A 21,585-nucleotide genomic window follows, 5' to 3' on the forward strand; every position below is an offset into this window, starting at 1 on the left:
CTGATAGCCTGCTATTGGTGAATCTTCTACCGTTTGTGGATGATTTTTTCCATGTTCAGATCTAGGGGATATGACAGATGCATGGATTATTCAGAGCTCCAATCCAAGGCCATGTTTAGTTGCCCCCAAATTCCATAATTTGCCACTATGCAAAAAAAAAATTCCCGTCACATCAAACTTGCGGTACATACATGGAGTATTATATGTCGACGAAATAAAAAACTAATTACACAGTTTGATTGTACTTTGCGAGACGACCGTTTTGAGCCTAATTAGTCAACGATTGGACAATTATTACCAAATAAAAACAAAATACTACTATAGATACAGTGTAGCCCGGAAATCCGACGGCGCCGATTCGTGGGCACCTAAACATGGCCCTATCGACGACTGACGAAATTCAACAGTTGACTACATGTGGAATATGGCCAGCACTGCAAACCGGAGCTGTCGAGATCGATGACCCCTGACAAGCCTTGGAGTCGACGCCACCACGGACTCATGTGACTGTTGCAAGAATCGTGGCGTCGCAGTGATGTCATTGCTTCCCTCAGAGTACCATGTTGTACAGTACTACTCAATGCTTCACATTCTAAAGTCATCTGGCACAATTTTGTCGATTTGTGTTCACTACTACAGAAATCTATATCGAGGCAGCCGAACGATTTATGGAGGCGGGCAATGCAACCCACTCCGTTCAAAGATATCGGTTAATTCAAATCTACGGAGACGGTTGCTTTGCTCGCCTCCGTAAATCAATCAGAAAAAAGAAAAATTCGTCGACAAGCCCACCAAGCCCATCCACGCGGTGCTGCCGTCGCTCGCTGGATCTGTCGCCGCCGCCGCTGGATCCGGCTGTCGGGAGCCGCGCACCACGCGCACTGCCGGGATCTGGCCTCTCGCCGCCGGATCGGGCCGCCCGCCGCCGCATTTGGAGGTGGAGGGGGGAGGGGAGCAGCCCACCATCAGGATTCGGTCACCCACCGCCGGATCCAACCTCCCGCCATCAGGATCCGACCGCATGCCTCAGGATCCGGCCGCCCACAGCCGCATCCGCCACATCCACGCCAGCGCCGCCACCGGCCACACGAGCGCAGCCAATGGATCCGCCGGTCCTGTGATGAGGGAGGGAGGAGAGGCGCGCCGCCACGGGTGGGGCCGGCCCACGCACGCGCCGCCGCCGGTGGGGGCTGCCCCGCATGCCACTGAGAGAGGGAGAGAGAGGTGGGCGTCGAAGGGAGAGATAGAGGGCGACTGGGCAAGTGAGGGAGAGAGGCGTCAGGTGCGCCGTCGGAGGGAGAGAGAGGGAGAGGGAAGAGTCGAGAGAGAGAATGGAGAATAAAACCCTATGTCCGAGTATATATAGTCCTAGCGTGTTATTGGGTTAGGCTAGTATTTTTTGAAGCGGGCCTTATAGGGTGCCCGCCTCCGAAAATGGATTTACGAACTGAAAATAGACCATTTTTTGAGGCGGTTGTCTTAAAACGACCGTCTCCGTAAATCCATTTGTTAGGAAATAATGTAAATAAAGATCGAACACGAGACACATATTTTACGTGGAAAACCCTTGCGGGAAAAAACCACGGGCGCCAACCGGCGATCTTCACTATATGAGGAGAGTTTACATAACACAAGGAATACAATGAGTCGTCTCTACTCTTCCCATGCGGCTTACAAGATGTATTTATAGGATGGACTGACTGCAGTCAAATACAGAAACAAATCTGCTAATAAACATAACCCAAACCGCGGGCCCTCCAGGCGTCCCCGTAAGACTCACGTTATAATTCGGATCATATTCCAACAAACTCCACCTTGAGACAAATTCCATCTTGTAGCGAATGAAGTAGCATCAATCAACTCACTTCAATAATAAATAATCACCGACGTAAAAAATCACTAGGACTTAAACTGTTATACCAACTAAGCCTGAGCACAGCTCAAACTTAGCTCCAGGAACTGGCTTTGTCAACATATCAGCGGGATTATTATGAGTACTTATCTTGCATACCTTAATGTCACCTTCAACAATGACACCTCAAATAAAATGAAACCTCACATTAATGTGCTTGGTCCTTTCATGAAACATCCGATCTTTAGACAGACAAATAGCACTCTGGCTATCACAACGTATAGTAGTGCAAGAAGTAACCCCGTAAAGTTCAGAGTATAAACCTCTCAACCAAATAACTTCTTTACAAGCTTCAGAAATAGCCATATATTCAGCTTCTGTCGTAGATAGAGCAATAGTAGACTGCAAACTTGCTTTCCAACTAACAGCACAACCACCAATGGTGAAAACATAACCCGTGAGAGACCTCCTCTTATCCAAATCACCAGCATAATCAAAATCAACATAACCAACAAGTCCATCTCTAGATTTCCCAAATTGCAAACAAGCATTAGAAGTACCTTGCAAATTTCTAAAGATCCGCTGAACAGCCCTCCAATGCTCCTTACCAGGATTAACCATGAATCTACTAACAACACTCAATGCATGAGATAAATCAGGACGAGAACAAACCATGGCATACATAAGAGAACCAACTGCACTGGAATATGGAACTCTAGACATGTACTCAATTTCATCATCTGACTGTGGACAAAGATCTGATGATAACCTGAAATGTGTAGCTAATGGAGTACTCACTGGTTTTGCATTATACATGTTGAAACGACGAAGAACCTTTTCAATATAACCTCGCTGACTGAGGTATAATTTATTAGATTTTCTATCTCTAATAATTTCCATACCAAGAATTTTCTTAGCTGCACCTAAGTCCATCTCAAATTTTTTACTCAATTGTGCCTTCAATTTAGCTATTTCTGATTTATCTTTTGCAGCAATCAACATATCATCAACATAAAGAAGCAAATAAATAGCTGAGCCATTAACAATCTTCAAATAAACACAGCTATCATAATCAGACCGCTTAAAACCAGGAGAGAGCATAAATGAGTCAAACCTCTTGTACCATTGCCTAGGAGATTGCTTCAAACCATAAAGAGACTTCTTTAGTCTACAAACAAGGTTTTCTTTTCCAGGAATAACAAAATCTTCAGGTTGGTTCATATAAATGTCTTCTTCCAACTCCCCATGTAAGAATGCAGTTTTAACATCTAGTTGCTCAAGTTCATAATCATGCATGTTCATAATCATGCATGGCAACAATACTAAGCAAAGTACGAATATAACTATGCTTAACAACTGGGGAAAAGACATCATTATAATCAATACCTGGAATCTGGCTGTAGCCTTTAGCAACCAACCTTGCTTTATACCTTGCTGGCTCACTTGGAGAAATATCCTCCTTTCTTTTGAAAATCCATTAGCAACGGACAGGCCTTTTTATTTTTAGGCAATTTCACTAAATCCCAAGTACCATTCTTTTCAAGTGACTCCATCTTATCTTGCATAGCGGTCATCCAATTGTTGTAATTAGCAGAAGTAATAGCCTCAGAATAATTAGAAGGTTCTGAATTACCTTCAATCTCTTCTGCAACACTCATAGCATAAGCAACATTGCATTCTTCAATATACCTTTTAATTGGTTTAGGCTGCCTTCTTGCTCTACTAGCAGCAATAGAACGTTGTGGAGACTGCACAACTGGAGAAGAATGCTCAACAATAGAAGAATCATCAACAATTGGAGAAATTTCAGCAATAGGTGCATCTTGGATAGCAACATTATCAACATCTGGTGAATTAATTAAGTGCTCCACCTGCACACTTATTTTTTCTCCCTCAATAGGAGCATCAACAGATGGATTGTCAACAAACATAACAGTTTCATTAAAGATAACATTCCTGCTAAGCACAACCTTCTGAGTCTGGGGATTCCACAATTTATAACCTTTAACACCAGATTGATAACCAAGAAAAATGCATTTAACAGCTCTAGGCCCCAATTTACCATTATCAACGTGAGCATAAGCAGTACAACCAAAAACTCTCAATTGCAAATAATTAGCTGGAAAACCAGACCATACCTCAATTGGAGTTTTCTTATCAAGAGGAATGCAGGGTGAACGATTAATAAGATAACAAGCAGTGGAGGCAGCTTTAGCCCAAAAACGCCTATTCAAGCCCGAATTAGACAACATGCAACGGGCCTTGGAGATGATAGTTCTATTCATACGCTCAGCTACACCATTCTATTGAGGCGTATAAGGAATAGTGTAGTGCCTAACAATGCCATGAGACTTGCAATATGCATTAAATTCATTAGAACAGAATTCCATCCCATTATCAGTGCGAAGCTTTTTAACCTTCTTTTCAGTTTGATTTTCAATCATAACCTTCCACTCTTTAAATGCTGAAAATGCTTCTGATTTATGCTTCAAGAAATAAGGCCATACCTTACGAGAATAATCATCAATGATTGTAAACATATAACGTGAACCACCAATAGAAGGCTGGCGAGATGGTCCCCATAACTCAGAATGCACATAATCAAGAATACCTTTACTTCTATGAGTAGAGGTATTAAACGACACTCTCTTGTGTTTGCCAAACACACAATGCTCACAAAACTTCAACTTACTAATGCTATGTTCATCAAGAAGTCCTCTCTTGCACAATTCATGCAAGCCTTGCTCACTCATATGTCCAAGACGCATATGCCAAAGATTAGTAGCATCAAAATTAGATGATGAATTAGAAATTACAGCTGCATCACCTATAATTGTAGTACCACGAAGACGGTACAAATTTGCAGATTTCAATTCACCTTTCATAACAATAAGAGAACCTTTGGACACCTTTAAAACTACATCTCCACCGGAGTACTTGTACCCTTTAGCATCAAGAGTACTGAGAGAAATAAGATTCTTGCTCATGCTTGGAATATGCCTAACGTCAGCCAAAGTTCTGACAATGCCATCATGCATCTTAATTTGAATAGATCAAATGCCAATAATATCAAGTGGAGTGTCATCACCCAATCTAACAGAACCTCCACCTTAGAGAGAATTATAGGTGACAAACCAATCTCTATTAATGCATATATGAAAAGAAGCAGCGGAATCAAGAATCCATTCATCATCACTATTTGCACATCCAGCAAAAGCAACAAGCGAATCACCATCAGAATAATCAGCCCTAGAAGCAGCAACAGAAGCATTACCTTCATCACTGGGTTTATTTTTCTCTCTATATGTGCCAGTTCTCTTCTCTTTATTCTTCAATTTATAACACTCATCTATAAAGTGATTATCCTTCTTGCAATACTTGCAGAATTTATCTCCCTGCTTGCTTCGAGATTTAGATCGGCCTTTGTAACGATGAGAACTTTTGCCTCTATTGCCATTGTTTGATTTATTATCTGTCCTCCCACGAACAGACAACGCTTCTCCTTTAGAAGCAGAACCTTCAGAAGAAACCATCAATTTCATCTTTTCTTTGGCATGCAACGCCTCAGAAACCTCATCAAGAGTTAGTGTATCATGACTATATAATAAAGTATCTCTGAAGTTTGAAAATGAACTAGGCAAAGAGCACAAAAAAAAATGAGAGCCAAATCCTCATCATCATAATCTACCTCCATAGACTGTAGATCAGAAACGATCTCCTTGAAGACCGAAAGGTGGTTAATCACTGAACAACCCTCTTGCAACTTGTGCGTATATAACTTCATCTTCAAATGCATCTTGCTTGTCAAATCCTTAGACATGCAAACTGACTCTAATTTGAGCCATAAAGCAGCTGCAGTGTTCTCCTGCAAACAATCTTGCAAAATATTATTTGAAAGATGAAGCTGAATTTGAGTCAAGGCCTTACGATCTTTTCTTTTTTCCTCATCGGTCCAAGACTTTGAATCTTTGTTACCGAATTTATCAAGAGCATCATCAACTTCAGCCTGCGTAAGAACAGCCCGCATTTTGACTTGCCATAGAGCGAACCTTGTGTCGCGATCCAGTTGAGGAATATCATACTTGATTGAAGACATGGTGGAAAAAAAGAATAACCAGAAGAAGAATAATCTGTAGAAATTTAGGTGTAACCCTAGCAATAACCTGCAGCCTGGTACATTAGCTGTGTACAAATAGCAAAGAACTGCCAAAGAAAAACTCCTGGTTAGATTCACTTGTGCACGTAGCAGAAAACACCAACTTTTTCACTTCAAGAGAAACAACCGGCCTGTAACAGAACCGACCAATTATACGAAATTAAGTAAGAAAATCATCCATCAGAGCAGACGATTGAGCAAACTTAAGCCCGTATAACCCGGTAGTCCGTGAAATCACGAAGGATTTCAAACCAACTCGTGTCCCAGCCATGATCGTAATAAGTTTAGCGGTCACCAATCACATGTTACATAAAAGTTCGCGATCTCAAATACATCAGAGTTTAAACATAGTTATTACAAAACCAGTTTGAATAAAAGTAGCGGAAGTCATTTGTTTAAATCCACACACACTCACACGGAGTTCAATTATAGTGCCAGCTGATGATCATCTCCAACAAAAGCATTAGACGAGACGTAAGGAATGACCATGCCCATGGTCCTAAGCATCACCCATCGCAGGATACAGGCAGTTGATACAGTAGCCATAGTACATCTGCCCATCTGCAACAAGTGGGAATAAAACCCTGAGTACGAGAATGTACTCAGCCAGACTTACCCGACATAACCGAAAATAAATGACACCAAGGATTATGAAGGGCTTTATAGTAGGGTAGCTGACTCATTTGCAAAAGAAGCATTTTTAGCATTTCAAGAACCTTTCTAAAAGCATTATTGCCAAATTAATTATTATTAACCTGTCAACTAGATTTGCACCTATACTAGAGTAAACATGTGATTAAGCAGATAATGATAACCAATGATCATTAAGCAACTTCCATACTGTCATATTTATTATAACTGTCCAAGTGTTCCATAACATTTACTATGATGAAGTCACTCAAGTCAAGTGCTCACTATCCAGGAGCGATGGCGATTCGAATCGATTCCTAACCAGCTGGTGATTTATTCCTTACACAAATCTCACTCACCCGCTAAAGTGAGATATTGATCACCGAGTCAACTTTTCAGGTATCTCGAGTTTGCTAGGAACCACATGTACCCGGGGGCCAACCGACTGCACTTTGGTCTTATCATCCCGCCCCCGTGTCCTACCACACCTGCTTCGGCACAGTGCGCTGCGGGCAATCTACTCGGCCCGAAAAATCTCCCAGCTTCGCGGTCGAAAGGTACTTTATCCGGCCAGCTAAATGTAAGGCATGCGTTCAACATGACTCGAGGCCCAACAACGGCCGGTCCTTAATCGACACAGACGGAAACACTACAGTCCAAAACTCTGCAAGTCTCCGCCCGGTCTCAACTTCATTTAACACTTAGTTATACCATGACTTCAGAGCCATCCAAACAGATCCAGGTAACCACCTATAGCTCGCAGGTGACAGGAAATCACCCGACTTCTACCGGTCTAAGCCAGCTAAGCATTGACTCGACTGCGGATAACAGGGTAACAAGGATGTAGTATAACAAAGGTAAACAAGGTATAATGCAGCAACGGTTGCAAACAACTCCTGAACGTAATGCATCAATTAAAGTAAAGCATTTAATTAAATAATTGCAAACCGGGAGAAAAATGCTCCGGGGCTTGCCTCTCTCGAAGGAGCTTGGACGGTGATCGGGGCACTCCGGAAGTTCCTCAACGTCCTCCTCGTCGGCTTCTGGCACTTCCTGCTGTTGCACCTCGAGCTGCTCCTCGGGCTCCTCGGGTATGATGACTGGGTTCTCGGTTTGCGATCCTGTATGATGCAATGCGCATAAGGGATTATGCAAAAGGTGCATCGAAGGAGATGAATGCGATGGATATGTTGAAATACAAGGTAGTCAACATCATCCAAGAAACTACACTATAAGCACATGTCATCTACTGCATTCTCTTCTACTACTAATATGTTAAGTTAACCTATCTTATGAAATGCTTCAAAGATACACCAAAGCTTTACTAATTTCTTAATCACACTTAAAGCAACACTTGCTTAAACCCTAATTAATAATAGGTTGGAATAGCAACCTATATTTCTAATGCTCCTAAAAATCTGAGAAAATTGCAGTAGCATACTACTACCCTAAGCAGACTACCATAAAAATTTCATGGCATTTGGATAAGTAAACTATCCTACACAAAAATGACAAGCTATAGCATAAAAATGAGCATGAAATTACTTTGTACTATGAAAAGTGTCAAACAATAGAATTAATATTTTTCCTAGGTTCTTCATAGCCTATAATGACTGTACAAAAATTACCACATGTATGTTTTATACAAAGTTTGCTTTCTAGCAAAAATAACAAAAATTAGCCATTAAAAGTACTTGAACTACACCTCAAAATTTTCCCACAGCACATGTATGAAACATATTTTTCCTAGGAAGTACATGACATAATAAGATTAACAAACTTGGAATCATATTTTTCTGAAGACTATAGATTTTTCTACACATTTTTCAAGTTATCAGCAATATTCATGATGAAATAAAATCCTACAGAAAAGTATATCAAAAATGACATGCACTATTTTTCCCAAGTAGATCTGGTGATAAGGAACCTAACAAATTTTGTTTCAACAAATTTGGAACAAGTTTGATCATCCAAACATTTTTCAAACCATTTCTGTTTTCAAATAATAAAGAATAAATTGAAAACAATTCTTTAAAACTCTACTGGGCCGGCCCGTGGAAATGAACTGGCCCACGGCCACAGCCGGCCTGCGCGGCCCGAGCGCGAGGGAGGGGGGGACGGCCCAACAGGGCGTTAGCCCACGGCCTGGCTCGGCCTGGCCAGCCGAGGCAAGGTGCCTCGCCGGGGCGCGCGCTGGCGCGGCGGCGCAGCTCGGCCAGCGGCCGGCGGCCATCTCTGGCCACGGCAGCGCAAGCGAGCGAGCGCAGGAGACGTGCGAGGAGAAGGCGAGCTCGGTAGGGTAGCTAGGCGAGGCTGGAGGGGAGAAGGAAGACGGATTCCATGGCGGCCGAGCACGGCGGCGCCATGGCCGTCGGCTGCGAGACGCGGGGAGGCCCGACCTGTGCTCGGAAGGCGGAGCAAGCTCGAGCGTGACTTGAAGGAAGGCGAGGCGGAGTTGCGGGCGTGAGGAATTGGAGAATGGCGCAGTGGTGCGGGAGTTTGACGCCGACGGAGCTCGGGCGCGGCGACGGCGGAGCTCGGGGCTCGCGGCTCTGGCGGAAGGAAAGGCAGCGCGGGAAGAGTGAAGGAGGGCAGAGTGCGTGCGGCTGGCAGCAGGGCGCGCTCCTCTTCAAGCCAGCCAGCGCGCTGCGTGGTCAGAGTTAGCCGGGCGCGTGGCGGACACGCGGCGGGCGTCGCCTGACGCGGTCGGGACATGGCGCGGCGACGGGCACGGCGCGCGGGAGAAGAAGGCGCGGCGCGCGGAGGCAGGCCGGGCTGGCGCGGCGCGGGGCTGGGCCGAGGCGAGGCGCGCGCGGCGCGGGAGGCTCGCTGGGCCGACTTCGGCTGGCGGGCCAGAAGCGAGGCGGCGGCCCGCTAAAACAGAAAACATTCTTTTCAATTTCCATTTTCAATAAATTTTCAAATAACAGTTTTCAAATATTATTTTGAGCAAGAAAATGACCTCTTTTGAAAATGTACCAAAAATGAAAGTTGCTTAGAATTTAATTCCCTACAACTTTGCTTTTATGACCAAAGTCCAATTCTACCTAGATTTTAAATTATACAATCAAAGTTAAATTTTTAACTCAAAACCCTAATTTTTTTGAGAATTATTTTTAAAGAAAAATTTGGCAATAATTCAAATACAAACCTTGCTCCAAAAATTGTGCTAAACAATTCTAGATGATTTACAATCATAACCAAACAAGTTCTACTAACCTAGCAAGCAAGAATCAGAGCAAAACAACTCTAATAAGTGTATGCATCATTTACGTTTCACAAACATGTTTCGCATGTTTCGAAGTAATGTTTCAGTTATTATATGCAAGATTATGCATGTATGAATAGGATGCTTGATGATGCACGATATGTATGATTAGCAATGCCTAAATGCAGGCATAACACCGGGGTGTTACATGGCCAACAGCAACCAAATCTGATTTTGATTACCTTGATCCTCGTGCTCTGATTTGATCTTCGGAACATCACCAATCCTCTACGGAACAACAGCGCACATGCTCGCAAATAGAAGTAGCAAACCTACATATCGGCACCTCCTGGCAACTCGGCGACACGTTCACACACCAACAGATCAGATCAGGACTGCCTTTTGTTCTTGTACGCAGCGGACAGCAGTAGCCTTTTGGATGGAAATTTCACGAGGAGTCGAACTCTGATCCAGAACCCAGAACTCCGGCTTGGACGCGTGAGTCGCCGACTGATGGGAGGGAAGCAAATCGCGGATGGATTCCGAGACGACGCGACGACGGCCGCGGGATGAACAGGGTATTAGAACCCTAGTTTTTTTTTCAATCTCGTGTCTGGCTCTGGTACCACTTGTTAGGAAATAATGTAAATAATGATCGAACACGAGACACAGATTTTACGTGGAAAACCCTTGTGGGAAAAAACCACGGGTGCCAACCGGCGATCTTCTCTATACGAGGAGAGTTTACAGAACGCAGAGAATACAATGAGTCGTCTCTACTCTTCCCATGCGGCTTACAAGATGACCGCGGGCCCTCTAGGCATCCCCGTAAGACTCACGTTATAATTCGGATCATTTTCCAACACCATTTTCGGAGGCGGGCATTTTCCAATCGCCTCAGTTAATAAAATAACCGCCTCCGTAAATCGGTTTTACGAGGCGAGCAAACTTGACCGCCTCCGTAAATGAAAACATCCGCTTCCGAAAATCGTCCGACATTTTCTGAGGCGGTTGGATTTTGTGACCGCCTATGTTAATAATGTTTGGGTACTGCCTCGCAAAATCATTTTTGTAGTAGTGGTTCTGCGAAGAAGTAGTAGAATTTTTTATCGTTCACACGCTCAAATGGCCGTTAAATCATTGAACCGATTTTAGTTGCTACTACTAGTGTCCGTGGCCATGGCTGCAGCTCGTGCCTGCTTCATCTTGGTGTACTCGACCAGCTTGTCGACGTCCGGCAGGATTGCTTTGGCGGCATCCAATGCCCCAAAGCGCTCCACCCACGCCACCAAGAGCGGGGTCCTAGTGTCGTCAAAGAGCTCGATGCCATAGCGCGCCTCGCCGTAGTAAACCATCGGTATGAGGCCCCCAAGCACGATGTCCAGGTACCCCACGCTGTCACCACCGAAGAAAGGCTTCCCCTTGGAGAGGTCCTTGAAGGCTGCCTCCAGGGTCTCCACCGCCGCGAACGTCTGCTTCAGTGCCTCGGCCTTTTCCTCCTCTGTCTTTGCCCTCCTCACCTGAAATGCCGAGGCAAACAGCTGCAAGACGTACGCGCTCGATCCATCAGTATGTTTGAGCAAATTAGCACCATTGGTGAACACTTGCATCCACAGATTCAGTAATCAGTACCTTGTCGTCAATGTACGCGGCCCAGAAGCGAGCCATGGCACGTTCGTAGGGCTCGACGGCGAGGAGAGAGGGGCCATTGGTGCTGAAGGCCTCGTCGATGTATTGCACGATAAGCTGGGATTCGCAGATGGACCTACCGTTGTGGATGAGCACGGGGACCTGCTTGTGCACCGGGTTGGACTTGAGGAGCAGCTCGCTCTTGTTGTAGTAGAGGTCCTCCTCCTCGAGGTTCTCATAGCTCAGGCCCTTGAAGCTGAGCGCAAGCTTCACTCTGATCACAAACGGGCTCGCCCACGTACCGAGCAGCTTCAGCTCCTCTCCTCCTCCAGCCATTCTCTGCTTTGTTCACGAAAGGTTTAACTCCTTTTTGCTTGTGCCTCTGTTGTGTTCTTAATCAGGGTCCGAGCGACAGGTGTACATATATACGCCACTGTGTGAGCAATGCCATTCTCCACACTAAATTAGTTGAAGAGTGATCTTGCATTGAAATGGATCTTCATTGGTCCTCAGAAATATAATGGTACTCGATTAAATAAACTTATCCAATGGAACATTCAACTGTCAACTGGTCAAATGAACAGAAAGTCCACTTGAATAAATTGTAGATAAAACTCACTAGCTCCATGCTTTGAGATAGTGCATTATTTTATTCTTCTCTATAGACTATAGTGTCCATTCAATCAATGTTGGAATTTGGAACCATTGATGATTTGTTCAAATCCTTGGAGAAGAAGTTTAGGAAGTAGTAAGCAGAAAAATGGTGCCTTCTTCTCTGCATTTTTTTTCAAGGTCTACTACTAGTATCTCAAGATACCTCTTAAAAAAAGTAGCATGCGTAGTAAAAACATTTAATACTTCGGGAAGCCAGAATAACACTTATTTTAGAACAAAGGGAGTAAGTGAAGGCATGAAGTATAAAAAAATCATATTGTTGCAAAGAAATTGTATATGCTAGTAAATATGTCCGTGCGTTGCAACGGGAGAAAAAAAAACTATCAGATATTCATGGAAATTAAGAACCGAAATGATACATATATATTTACATTTCACTCTTTCTATAGAATTTTAAAGCTATAATTTATTAATTTTATGATAACTATGACATTCATAATATAAGCTAATTTTATATCATCACTTTAATATTACTTTGGTACATGCATATTAGACACATTTATTTAAACTGATATGGACAACAAGCTGTTTTAGATTGTAGTTCACGTTCAAGATTTTATTAGTTGGATCAACGGGCTAAATCAGACTAATAGGATTAGTTTTGTTTGTACTCAAAATTCCAACTGTTCATACTATTATTATTATATCTATTATTTGTTTTAATATTTATATGATAAAAAAGGGAAAAAGGATGGAAAAAAATCAATCCGTTGTTAAAATCAATCCTTTGTTTTAATATTAGACACCAGTCCGGTTCATCAACATCAATTCGCGTCTGCAGCCTGGGCCTCCCTCGTATGCAATGGAATCATTCAACGGTCAACTGGTTAAATGAGCAGAAAGTCCACTTAAATAAATTGTAGATAAAACTCTAGCTCCATACTTTGTGATGGAGAAGTACATTATTTCGTTCTTTTCTATAGTGTCCGCTGGAGGTTGGACCAATCAATGCTGCAATTTGGAACCATTCAGGATTTGTTCAAATCCTTGGAGAAGTTTAGGTAGTAAGTACTAGTAAGCAGAAAAATGGTGCATTCACTTCTTTTTTTTAAAGGTCTACTAGTACCTCAGGATAACTTTTAAAATCAGTAGTACTACCTAGTAAAAAATCTATTTCCAAAATCACAGTTGATGACATGAAGTATAGAAAAAAAAAACATATTGTTGCAAAGAAATTGTATATATTTATGGGTTAACGCACAGATAATGAGACACCGACGTCATTGTACGTATCTGTTTTTTATTACATATCGTACAGTTTTCACCAGCAATACCGAAGTTCGGTTCATCAACATCAATTCGCGTCTACAGCCTGGGCCTCCCTCATCTTGGCGTACTCGACTAGCCTGTCAATATCCGGCAGGACCGCCCTCGTCTCATCCAGCACACTGAAGCGCTCCACCCATGCGTTTAGCAGTGGGCTCCTGGAGGCATCAAAGAGCTCCAAACCATGGCGCGCTGTGGAGGCATGAACCCATGCCACTAGGCCGCCAAGCATGACGTCCAAGTACCCGACGCTGTCTCCGCCGAAGAAGGGCTTCCCCTTGGAGCACTCCCCGAAGGCAGCCTCTAGAGTCTCGATCGCCGCGAACGTAGGCTTCAACCTCTCCATCTTCTCCTCCATAGTCTTTCCCCTGCTAGCCTGCACCCATGAGGCCAGGAGCTGCAATATATACACACGTCGGTCAGCATAAAAACTTGAACTGAATTGATGGATACAAATTGGAATGCAGGGATAGAAGAGGTAGTGCTACTAACCTTGTCGTCAATGAAGGTGGCCCAGAATCTCGCCATGGCACGTTCGTAGGGGTCAGCTGGGAGGAGGGAGGGGCCTGTGCCAGTATAGACCTCATCGATGTACTGCACGATGATCTGTGACTCACAAACAGGCTTGCCGTTATGGATAAGAACGGGCACCTTGTTGTGCACCGGGTTGGACTTGAGGAGCAGCTCGCTCTTGCTGCCGAAGAGGTCCTCCTCTACGTACGCGTAGCTCAGGCCCTTGAAGCTGAGCGCGAGCTTCACCCGCAGGACGAACGGGCTCGCCCACATGCCCAGCAGCTTGAGTTCACCATCACCTCCTCCGGCCATTTTCCACTCTTCTTCTCAGCTCGGTTTCTAGCTTCTGCTCTTTTGTGCTGCGTTGTTGAGTCCAGTGGAGCAAGAGAGACCGCATATATAGACATATAGTATTTTGGAGGCTGGGTATGGATCCCATCTGCTTGGACGTGATATTGCCAACGATACGGTTGCTTAGTTTATTTGTTCATTTTGGGGGCGATTCAACTTCCAAATAGGAGATACTAGTAAACAGTGTTGGAATATGGAACTGTTCAGATTTGTTCAACTCTTCTTGGGGAAGAAGCCTAGAAAGTAAACTAAACGTTCCATGTCACTGTCCGGACTGACAGGCTGTTAGCGTAACTCCAGCATGGCCTGGTCCATGCTGTGAAAAATTTCCTCGAGTACAAGCTTAGAATGTGGTACACAAAACCATAATGCAATCACTGTTTTCTTTTTATGTCTCGTTTTTGGAGACGATCTTTGTTCCTGTTTGGCTAGACAAATAGGATAATCCATGTTTGTTATTTGTTTTCAAGAACTAGAGCAAGAATTAGCTAGAGATACGCCATGAGAGGAAGGACCTGTTTTTGGTTCTAATAATCGATGCTCCAATGGCTGCTGGTCCTTGCTTGATATTCCTCTTTCATGGGCCCAATGGGGTTGCAAATCAGCCCACAACCACCAAGAGCACGAGCATGATCGATGCCCAATGTTGAGCCCGTTCTTGACTTGATAGACTCTTGAACTTCTCCCACGAAGACCCATAGGGGAGGAGCATGTGGAGGGTGTCCTGGGACCAGCAAGGCAACCTAAAACACCACCGAATCTTGTTGAGAGACGTGATGAACAGCAAGAGGGGTAGGAAAAGGGGTAAAGGGTGTAGTAGATGTTTTTTTTGATGATTGGATAGTTGGGAACCCAATTGGCCGTGACCTTCTTTTATATGTAGATGGGGTGGTCTTACAGCAGTAGGAAACAAGTTCAAATCACGTTCTCCAAGTTTACCACATCGAAAACATGCAAAAACCGATTTGAAAATGAATCGGTTTAGACTTTACAGGGGGAGTCAGCTAAGCCGACTTTTTGCGGACCTGAGAAGTGCCTCGGCCGGCTTGATCAGGGGGTCGGCTAAGGCAACACCTTTCGCAGCACATCCGGGGTCCACGTACCATGATCCAACGCCAAAACAAGAGGAGAAATCTTTGAAGGGGAATGACGGAAGAGGTAGACCACCCAGCATAAGATTTGATGATACCACTGTAAGTTTGATCTCCACCCAACAGCCAATTGGGCCTTTGGATCAACGTCCTAATCGAGGGCGTCCAACCACTCTATGGTTGGTGGGCCCCCGTCGTATAGCACCATAAAAGAGAGGTGGGGGCTGGGGCACAAGGTACGAGTTTCCCCTGAGCCGCTAGACCCCACACCGATGTTCTAACCCTATCTGATCTAAAGAGAAGGGTGCTGTCAGTGACGGGAGGCCCCACTGACTTCACCTTCGCCTCTGTAGTGCCACCACCGGGACGCTACGCCTCCAACATCCTTGCCGGTGCCACTGCAACTACTACATCGACTCGAGGGGACTCGGACATGATTCACTCTAGGTAACGATGACCTAGGGCGAGGTATACCTCCAAGTTTCCCCATCTAAGCAATGCATTTACCCATTGATCTACACCTAAAGGTTATAGAACTTCTATCAAAGGTATCAGACCAGGCTTTCTAGGGTGTAGATCTAGTTTGGGGTAGAAAATAGAAAAGAAATCAAGAAACAAGGGATCCTAACCCTAATCCAAGATGAGACAGGGGGGGCTCACCAGGGCTCCTCCGCCATAGTAACCACCGTCGTCGCGAGGGAAGAAGAACACCGCACAGCGTGCGGGAAGGAAGCCACCTCGAGTTGCCGTGGGCACGTGGGGTAAGAGAAAGAAAGAAGGGGAAGAAAAGCAATAGAAAGAGGGCTCAATTTGGCCTAGTTCGGATCGACCCAGACATGTACCCTAACCCTAACTCGCAAAAAGCAGGCGGGGAAGATGAACTATGGGTTCGGCTAAACCCTAACCGGCCGAATCTATGACCGGGGAAGGGGAAGAAGCAAAGAGACAGAAGGTTTGAACCCTAACTCAAACCCCAAGCACTAACCCGAACCCTAGTCCATCGGAGAAGAAGAACAGTGAGCGAAACCCTAACCCTAACCAAACCCTAATCCCCAAATCGGACAAATCTGAGAAGAGCGAAGCAAGATCCAGGTGGAGAAGAAGAAGGGGAAAGAGGGAAGAGGCCTACCTCGTCGTGCACCACGCTGCCGCCTCACCGGCACGCGAGAAGAAGGTCGAGTGGGGTAGCTACTCGTTTGTCTTGTGCAGGCTCTAGCGAAGGGCGCCACGGCTAGGCCCCTCGACAGCGGCGCATTCACCCATTGGGGAGCGTGCGCGCTAGCGAGAGGGCCGACAACGGCGCCATGCTCCACTGCGCTCTCGCTCTCGGTCGCTGCGTGCTAGAGTGAGAGAAAGGGAGGGAGGAAAATGGAATTAGGGTTTCGGGTGCACCGGCAGCGGCGCGCTTTTGATCACCCGAGACACGAGGACGACCGTCGATTTCAGATGAACGGCCAGTGCTGATCGGACCAGGGTCCGGCCTATGCGGGAGCGCGCGGGTGGGCGACTTTGTTAGCCCAGGCTTAGGTTGCAGCCTTGGAGGCACAGTGCGCGTGTCAGCAGAGCAGACTGGGTCAGTTTTTGCTGCTGGGCCAAGCGCAGAGTAAAGAATGAATTATTTTTTGTTTTTCTTTTTCTAGTAAATGTTTATTTCCTAGAGAATGATTAATGGCTCAAGAAAATTAGCAAACGAATTTTTCCTATAGGTAAAAAATCACCAATTATGTTTTAAGTTTTCGCTGCAAAGTTTAATGTTTATTATCTTTCAATTAAATTCGAACCGACGGGAGAATTTAATTTGAAAAACAGTTATATTTAGAAAATTATGATTATGTTGATCCTCTAATTAAATTAGAACCAACAGAAAAAATTAATTAGAGGAGTAGTCCATTTTTATTTATGTAAGATTATGGTATTGTTATTTTCTGACCAACATTGATGATGATAATATTATAATAAATTTAAGTTTAAGGTTTAAATCTCTGATAGATTTCACACCAATATGGTCAATTTTTTAGAGAGTAGATAAGGACCAAGAAATGCTACTGAACTAATAGAATGTATTTTATTAACATGTTTCCGCTGCAATGAAGTTGATAATCTTCCAATTAAATTCAAACCAATGGAAGAATTTAATTATGAAGAGTAGTTATATGGATTTCAAGTTAATTTCTGAGTTTTATGCATTAATTCTATTTTCTGCCCAATTGTGATATAGAATTAATGCAGAAGCATATTGTATGTTTTATTTTTAACAGACGAGATCACTCGGCTGCATGCCAACGGGCTGTAATGCTGGGGTATGTGAATGAAAAGGCTTGAATCAAGCCAGTTTAGGACAGTTTTTTGTTAGTTTACTAATTTTCTGATTAAATTGGAACCAATAAGAAGATTTAATTGGAAAATAAAACATAAGTGAATGTTTTAGTCATTATGACTAAGTTTTTGTATAGATGTATCCCGCATGGGGAGAAATTTTGGCATAGTACTTATGGTAGTCAATCCTACATGTCGGGACAAGTTTTGTGATGATTCACATGTTTTGTATCCCGCATAGCGAGAGAAGTTTGGATAGCTCTTAGGCTATCCTAGTATTGACCATGGCACAATAGAAATACATCGTCATGGTCAATACTAACCAAAGGATAAGAAAAGATGCAAGCGTGACTTGCAAAAGTACTGCTAATGAAAGACATCATTGAGTTCTTAAAGTGAATTAAGAAAAGTGTACTCCTAAATGGATCAAGAAATAACTTTGTTTACATGACACAATCATGTGAATGAAGTTATAAGTGTCTCCTCGTTTATAGGCTTTCAGAATAGTTATCGAAATTATGGCAATAAAGTTCATACCATATTTCGAGGGGAAGAATATAAAGATCAATTAAGAAAGATACTCTTCATTAAGAGTGAAATAAAGATTAATTAAGATGAATGTGACCGTTGGAGGAGTACAACGGTTACAACAATGATACCCCTAAGCAGAGAAATAGCTAAATTCCTAGACCTTTTAAACTTTTGACAGGAAAATAGAGTAGTCAGTCTCAAAGATGTTAAGCTGGTGCTTAAAGCACCATATGAAATTTTAACAGATTAAACCCAAAATAAGATATTTGAAGATACACTATCTTTAGAAAAGATGGAAAGATCTAGGGAAGCATGGTATGTAGAGACCTAAGACTTGAAGAGAAGCAGGACTGCGTGCCCACTTCAGTGATTCAAAACAATGAATTTCTCAATACCTGTTGATGTTGTATGACTTATACGACACCTGTTGTTGGCTCTTCGAAGAAGATAAATAATGTAAACAAGGATCTTGTGATACATGAGCCTATACAATCAATTGCCTCTTGGCAATGAAGGGCAACAACAGCCCCATATGAAAGTGCCAGTAGTTGAGGCCCTAGAAGGTCTCAAAGAATTAGTAAACCAGTTTCTAATAACTATAAAGTCTGTTAGTAAAGAAATTCAAATGAAGGGTGATCCCACCTCATTTGAAGAAGTTATAAGAAGCGTTTACTCGTTTAAATGGCAAGAAGTTATGGAAGTTGAAATAAATTCAAAGAATACCAATGATGTTTGGGACTTAGAAGTAATTCCTAATGGAGCCAAAATAGTAGGCTATTAATGGGTCTACAAGACAAAATGTGACTCCAAAGGGGATGTAGAAAGGTATAAAACATGACTTGTGGCAATATGCTTTAAGCAAAAAGAATGAAAAGATTACAATGAGAGTTTTCTCTCTAGTCTTATGTAAGGATTTTAGAATCATAATGGTGTTTAATGGCACATTACGATTTATAGTTACATCAGATGGATGTAAAGACGGCATTCCTCCACGGAGTTTTATATGAAAACGATTAGATGGCACAACCCAAAAGGTTTTATCATAGAAGAAAAGAACATATGGGATGCCGCCTGTGGAAATCTATTTATGGGTTAAAAATAAGTCTCTAGACAGTAGTATTTGAAGTTGATGAAACAATGAGAAAGTTTGGATTTTAAGAAAAATGAGAAGGACAATAGCGTTTATGTGAAGTTCAAGAATGGAAAATTCTTTTTCCACATCCTGTGAATAGATAACATTCTACTCACTAGTAGTGATGTTAATCTGTCATTGGAGAAGAAGAAGTTTTGTCCTCAAGTTTCAATGTGAATGATCTTGGTGAAGCGTCATTGGTTCTAGGAATCAAAATTCACCAAGATTGAAGAAAATGGAGTATTAGGATTATCGCAAAGGCATACTTAGAAAAGATTCTAGAGAAGTAAAGTATGCATGCGAGTAAACCTACGCCTGCTCCTATAGTCAAGGGTAATAGTTTTGGGAACTCTAAGTGTTTCAGGAACCGATATGAGATTGATCAAATAAACATGGTTCCATATGCTTCGGTTGTTGAAAGCTTGCTGAGTGTACAAGTACAAGTAAGAACTTACCCTGACGTAGTTTAAGTATCCGAGATATTTTGGCAGAAGTTCAGTTTAGATATAGATCACTGGAATTGAGTTGAGAATGTCTTGCAATTTTGCAATGTATTATAGGCCTCATGCTGAGTAAGAAAGAATAAGAACTCTCAAATATTTGAGGGTACAAAAGTTAAGTCTTGGTGAGATATGTAGTAAAATCCACAACAGTTGCTTACACTCGTAGTTGGAGTATTATTATGGAAAAGCTCTAAAGAAATAGTTGCGGTGTCATCAGTGATGCATACCATAGTATAGCTTGTCATGAGGCTTAAGGAATAGGCAAAAGGAGGTTAAGGAAATTTGTACTCGGATTTAACAATGGTAGACAACAACAATAACCATTTAAAGTAAGTTAACTCCTAACACAACAAGTCAAGTGTGCTGCCAAACACATTGACACTAAGGTATATTTTGTAAAGGAGAAAATCTAGAATTATTTTAAAAGCATTGAACACATAAGTAATGAGTAAGTACTTATGGATCCGTTTACCAAATGCTAACCACCCAGTGCGTTCAGAGAACACACAGTCGACATGGGTTTATGGGAAAGCCTATAATTTCTGGATACTAAGGGCCTAGTTGAGTATCTATTTCAAAATAGAGAGGTGTGTTGTAGCTGTTTAATCTAATGGCAACAGACCGTGAAGATGAGACACGCTCTATGCACTGATCTATGATAGAATGGGAATAAGATAAAGTAAGTAAGTTAAGTTTAAGGAATAAATTGAGAACAAGGGGGAGAATGTTAGTTTGATCTTCACCAATTGGCCCAACGGCCAATTGGGCCCTTGGATCATTGCCCTGATCGGGGGTGTCCAACCACTCTATGGTTGGTGGGCCCCTGTCGCGCATCACCATAAAAGAGAGGTGGGGGTCGGGACACAAGGTATGAGGTTTCCCTGAGCTGTTAGACCCCCATCAATGTTCTAACCCTATCCGATCTAAAGAGAAGGGTGCTGCCAGCGATGGGAAGCCCCATCGACTTCACCGTCGCCTCTGCAGTGCCACCACTGGGACGCTACACCTCCAACATTCTCGCCGGTGCCACTGCACTACACTGACTCGAGGGGACTCAGACAGGATTCACTCTAGGTAACGATGGCCTAGGGCGAGGTACACCACCAAGTTTACCCATCTAAGCAAAGCATTTACCCATTGATCTGCACCTAGAGGTTATAGAACTTCTATCAACCACCAATAGGAGATCGCCGATGGAGCAGAGGCGTCGAAGGCGGATAGTCACTAGGCCATGATAGGAGCCAACTCGCAATGCTAGCCATGCTGTCGCCACTTAGGCTTAAGAGATGAACGAATGAAGGGGGAAGCAAGAGGTACGACCCCACATGGGTAACATGGGGCGATGTTCTGCAAGAGAGGATGATTTGTTGCACATTAGCCCATGGATGAACCATGGCACTGGAGGACCAAGTGGAGGTGCAGCCTGCACCTCCCCGCGCACCGCGTGGCGCTTTCGCTACATGGTCGAGCACTGCAGGCATACTCTATTCCATGAGCCCCAAAGCTAAAGTGAGTGGCAGCTCCATAGTTTTGGCACGGATGCCGGGACTAGCACCAGTAGAGGAAGGAAAGGGGCTCCGACAAAGGGGAGGAATGCCGTCTCGATGGTGGGCAGCAGCAGCTGCATACCCAGGAGGCAGCCTGTCACCACAAGGTGCACAATGGACCTGGCAGAAGTGCCACCTACCTAGCCATGTAGGGCACGGCCTCATCCTGCCAGCCAGAGCTAGTG

General features: G+C 43.6%; 2 protein-coding genes across 2 annotated transcripts; both read right to left on the reverse strand.

Moving 5' to 3' along the window:
• Positions 1-10,997: 10,997 nt before the first annotated feature.
• Positions 10,998-11,814, reverse strand: LOC136536933 (probable glutathione S-transferase GSTU6). Its single transcript, XM_066529066.1, has 2 exons — positions 11,479-11,814; positions 10,998-11,387 (listed from the first exon to the last, which is right to left on the reverse strand). The coding sequence occupies exons 1-2, from the start codon at positions 11,809-11,811 to the stop codon at positions 10,998-11,000; spliced, it is 723 nt and encodes a 240-aa protein (XP_066385163.1). The 5' UTR covers positions 11,812-11,814.
• Positions 11,815-13,370: 1,556 nt separating this feature from the next.
• Positions 13,371-14,265, reverse strand: LOC136528491 (probable glutathione S-transferase GSTU6). The gene is made up of 2 exons (XM_066521457.1): positions 13,909-14,265; positions 13,371-13,813 (listed from the first exon to the last, which is right to left on the reverse strand). The coding sequence occupies exons 1-2, from the start codon at positions 14,239-14,241 to the stop codon at positions 13,445-13,447; spliced, it is 702 nt and encodes a 233-aa protein (XP_066377554.1). The 5' UTR covers positions 14,242-14,265; the 3' UTR covers positions 13,371-13,444.
• Positions 14,266-21,585: the final 7,320 nt, after the last annotated feature.

The sequence above is a fragment of the Miscanthus floridulus genome, chromosome 2, assembly GCF_019320115.1.
Source record: "Miscanthus floridulus cultivar M001 chromosome 2, ASM1932011v1, whole genome shotgun sequence".
Taxonomy (NCBI): domain Eukaryota; kingdom Viridiplantae; phylum Streptophyta; class Magnoliopsida; order Poales; family Poaceae; genus Miscanthus; species Miscanthus floridulus.